Raw genomic sequence first — 4,620 nt, 5'->3', positions numbered from 1 at the left:
GTACAGGAGTGACCTGCTATGGGGTGATGGGTGATCCTGAGATCTACAGATCTACAACACACACCCTACCTGTACAGGAGTGACCTGCTATGGGGGGATGAATGATCCTGAGATTTGCATATCCATTGTCCCTTGTCCAGCTCAGCAGGAGCTTTTTGTAATACAAAGCGGCCAATACTTCTCCCTTATGCTGGGTGACTGGACTGGTATCCACCCCCCACCTTTCCTTTTCCCCTAACCTTTCCTCCCCCCCCCCGCAAACTATAATGGGGGTTGGATCCCTCCCACAGCTTTGCTCTGTGTACAGACTATGTAAAGCATGGTGATGGGCTCACTGCCACTTTTACAAGGTAATATCTGTATACATTCATATATTTTTTATTGTAAGGGTGACAGGGACTGGAAGTGCCAGCATAAGACAGGATCACCCAGGAACATTTGAGCAGGTTTGACCCTCACTTTTATTCAGCAAAGAAACAAACACAGTGCAATGCAGGAAGGCCAAAGACTAAAACAAAACACATGTTGTCTGAACTACTTACTAAGAAGCAGCGCAAGGAGCCTATCAGTAATGCTGCAGCAGAATGAGCATGCTGCTAGAAGAAGACAGCAGAGTGAAATGCTTGTTGTTATTTCTCATTTACCTGTCCAATCAGAGGACAAGGATGGGGTGGAGTAAAACTGCAAGTCAGTAAGATCAGGTAGCTGTGTAAATCTCAGGACTGGATGAACAAACAAGCAAATCCTTTAGCAGGTAAAACAACTCTCATCTATGAATTTCAGCCGTGGTTTCAGCTGCTTGCCTGGGGTTCGGTTTGGAGTGTCTGCTACCTAGGGGAACATTTATTTAGAATGAAACCATGGATGCCCGCTTCGTTTAGTTGACGTTGGCAGCTGGACCCAATTTTTTGTGAATTTCTGTAAGTTGTTTAATCCTCATATTATAAAGTGTGGCCACTGTGTCTGCTGTGCTTCTTTCATTTTATTATCTTTGGTGTATTCTCAGAGTACATTAATTGGAAATCCGCCTCCCGGGGTAATGAGGCCAGCGAGCACTGGGCGTCCAACAACGCTTAATAGAATTGGGGGGGGGGGTCCTCATTGAATAACCTTGGGGCTGAGTGTCCGGGTGTGTACAGACACTGATCAGCCAGGGTCTTATACCATGGGAATGTCACTCTGCCATCTGCTGGCTTCTACAGGCATTACACCTAACAAGTGACCCTAGAGGTGTCACATCCAGGTGAGTGGGTGAATGCAGCAGCCTGAGACTGACTGTTTGTATATAACTAAATGCACTAATTAACACAACTTGTATATTCTACATTGACTGCAAAGAGACAAAGCTAAGTGGGGCTCACGAGTTTAGAGACAATTGGTGTGGTTTTTGCATTTTTTTTTTCATTTTCTAAACTCGGACAGCTAAATGCACACATAAAATACATACATGGCAGGTGTTCTATCTGAGAAAAGATTTGTATTTCTTTCCATACAATCTAGAAATGAAAAACCAGACAATAACACACACAACACAGGTCTTCTCCCTCTCCTATCATGCAGTAGATCAATGAACGCATCATTCTCTTTCTATCAGCTCCTTGTTTCCTCATACCTGATTGGTTCAGTTAGATCTGCATGCTGCTTCTCGCTCACCCTGTGGAAGATATGTTGCACAGGGATTAGAATAAGCCAATTGTGTGTTCTTTACTACTTGCATGTTATAAAAACAATCTTCAATGAATACAGAACTGCATAATGGAAGAAAGATGTTAGAAAACACAATGTATACACAGCTCATGCTGACCCCTGCCCACTCCTGAAAGCCTACAATAGGCATTTGTTTATCAGAACTGGACCACAAGTGATGAAACTGTGCAATTGTTGAGCTTTGGTTGAGTTTTGAGCTGAATAATACAATGTTGTGTTTTGCTTTGTGTTTCAGCTGCCGATGTTTGTTCGCCATGAGCGGTTTAGGTGAAAACTCCTTGGATCCTTTGTCTGGTGATTCGAGGAAGAGAAAGCCATCATTATGTGACACTCCAGGCCCCAGGTGAGCTGTCCCCAATCTCCACCCACTGTGTGGTATTAATACACACTGCCAGGCAACACGTCAGCCGGGGACATGATCATTTATCAGCTGCACAGAAGTCAGAAACTGCTCCTTGATATGAAACGTTGCAGTTTAATTCTGCAAATTGATGAGCCTTGTGTGTTTCTGTGTAACCTCCCTCTCATACTTCAGGGTGAGGTGCAATGGTTTCAGAGAGAGTTTTCAGGAAACAAACTGGCTGTCCAGTTTCTGGGCCATGAACACTCCGTAGGGATTTAGTTATTAGAGCTTTAAGTGCAGAATTTAAATGATGGAATCCCTGGCAATATCTCTGCATTTACTACACAAAGAGTTTAACTTTTTCTTTCATCCAGGCTATAAGTTCTGTACAGGTTAAAAGATGCAACAGTCTATGATGATACCCCAGTGATCCTGTTTTTAGAGTCATGTCGCAAACAATAGAATTGCTAAAGAGATGGCTTGCCTTGCCCATACAATGTCCTTCCACCACTGGCTGAAACAATGCAAAACAATGCATTGCCCACTGTTAAGAGATCACCAACAGAGCAACACCACAGTATTATGTCAAGGAAAGGACAGCTCTGTGTCCTCAAAGCTCTTTTTGCAATTCTGTTGCTAGTGAATTCCCAAAAGATTCCTAGTGTGTCACAGACCCAGGCATTCATGCAAAGCTTCTTCACTACAATGCAGAATAGAAGCAAAAGAGGATCTATGGTTTCTCACTTTAAACAAACACCCCTTCCTATGCCTTCTTATCAAAGTGTGAAATAGAATTACCTACTGAACATTGGGACTCAGGGCTGGGTGGTTTATATATTTCTCATGTATAAACGTATCACCGCTCCACCTTCCCAGGTGTGGGGGTGTAAATATTTATGAATACCCAACCTTCCCAGGTCTGGGGCGGTTAACAAGTCTCGCTGCTTAGCCTGGTCAGGTCTGGGTAGTTTTGACACTTCTCAATGCTTGGCCTACCCAGGTTTTAGAGGTGGTTATACTTTGCAGCACTTGACCTGGCCAGGTCTGGGTAGTGTTGACACTTTTCAATATTCAGCCTGCCCAAGTCTGGATATTGATCACATTTCCCAGGGATTGGCCTGCCCAGGGCTGGGAAATGTTTACATGCTCCAGTGTACTTTAAGTCCCTGCACGTGTACTTTTCATGGCCATAGGGCATAGTGGCTATTCTGGGCATTTGCAGAAAACAAAAACATGGGCATTACTTTCTGTGTTTATGATCTAGGCTCATTTAATAGGTCTTTGGTATAATCCAAAGCTGTAGAGGGTAAACAACACCTATCTCTGGTGCTTGGGCAAATGTAGGGAAATCAGAGGGTACAACAAAAGTGTCCTTATGTAGACTTAACTGATAAAAATTGGAGCCTTAGCCTGGTTTTTCACCTAGGTTGTAATGAACAATACCCATGTGAAGTAATACTCGCTGTGGGCTGTTCTTGTTCCTGTCTGTGTCTTGCTCCTTATTCCCTGTGAAGTTCCCCTCTATTTCCAGAGCGACAGCTTTGCATATGCATAAAGCACCGGAGATGGTGTGCGCTGACGCTTGATGAATTACATATGCTAAGCACTGTCTCTTTCTCTTTTAGCCTGACCTGCAGCGGGGAGAAGAGACGACGTGAGCAGGAGAGCAAATACATCGAAGAGCTGGCCGAGCTGATATCAGCAAATCTCAGCGACATTGACAATTTCAATGTCAAACCTGATAAATGTGCAATCTTGAAAGAGACCGTCAGACAGATTCGGCAGATTAAAGAACAAGGTATGCTGTGCTCCACTTTTGCTTTGTCTTTGGAAAGTCCGTAAAGGACAAAAAGGATTTTATTTGGTATTCTGGAAAGAGGATCTGTCATTTTATATCTGTTATATATCAATGTTATATGGATTTATAACACAAAAATACACACAATTGTTTGTGGCATAAAGAAAGACCAAACTAAGAAACTTGTACTTTACATACCTTTATTCTACATAAGGGAATGATTATCAGTTCCTAAGATATAGTCATGCTCAGCAGTAAGTAAACATTCATTTATTATTGAAACCTTTATCTAAGAGAAAGGATTGATCGGCATTTTTACACTCTCTCCCTCTGCCGTTCACCTTTAAATTACAAAGTGTAACTAGCAATCCTGCCTAAACTATAACTAAACACAAACATGTAAAATATTGCATCTCATCAGTCATTAGATATGATGGCTGTATTGGTAATTTAATAAGCTCCCCTTTCTTTATTGTCACCTAATGTTCACAGCTCCTGTCTCTAACTATCTCTATACTATACTCCATATCTCCTATCTCTATATATATCTATACTGTCCTATACTATACTCCATATATCCTATCTCTAACTATCTCTGGACTGTCCTATACTATACTCCATATCTCCTCTCTCTCTCTCTCTCTCTCTCTCTCTCTCTCTCTCTCTCTCTCTATATATATATATATATATATATATATATATATATATATATATATATACTGTCCTATACTATACTCCATATCTCCTATCTCTAATTATCCCTATACTGTCC

The 4,620-nt window shown here is 41.9% G+C and overlaps 1 protein-coding gene across 1 annotated transcript in view; it reads left to right on the top strand.

Annotated features, from left to right (window-relative positions):
• The window catches only part of NCOA3 (nuclear receptor coactivator 3), a 66,954-nt gene that overhangs the window by 43,408 nt on the left and 18,926 nt on the right, over positions 1–4,620 (top strand). The window contains exons 3-4 of the mRNA XM_072414111.1: positions 1,943–2,050; positions 3,676–3,848. Coding sequence (XP_072270212.1) covers positions 1,962–2,050; positions 3,676–3,848 — 262 coding nt within the window. The 5' untranslated portion in view covers positions 1,943–1,961. The remainder of the gene's footprint in view (positions 1–1,942; positions 2,051–3,675; positions 3,849–4,620) is intronic.

The sequence above is a fragment of the Pyxicephalus adspersus genome, chromosome 6 (assembly GCF_032062135.1).
Source record: "Pyxicephalus adspersus chromosome 6, UCB_Pads_2.0, whole genome shotgun sequence".
Classification (NCBI taxonomy): domain Eukaryota; kingdom Metazoa; phylum Chordata; class Amphibia; order Anura; family Pyxicephalidae; genus Pyxicephalus; species Pyxicephalus adspersus.
This window is presented reverse-complemented; position numbering and strand designations above follow the sequence as displayed.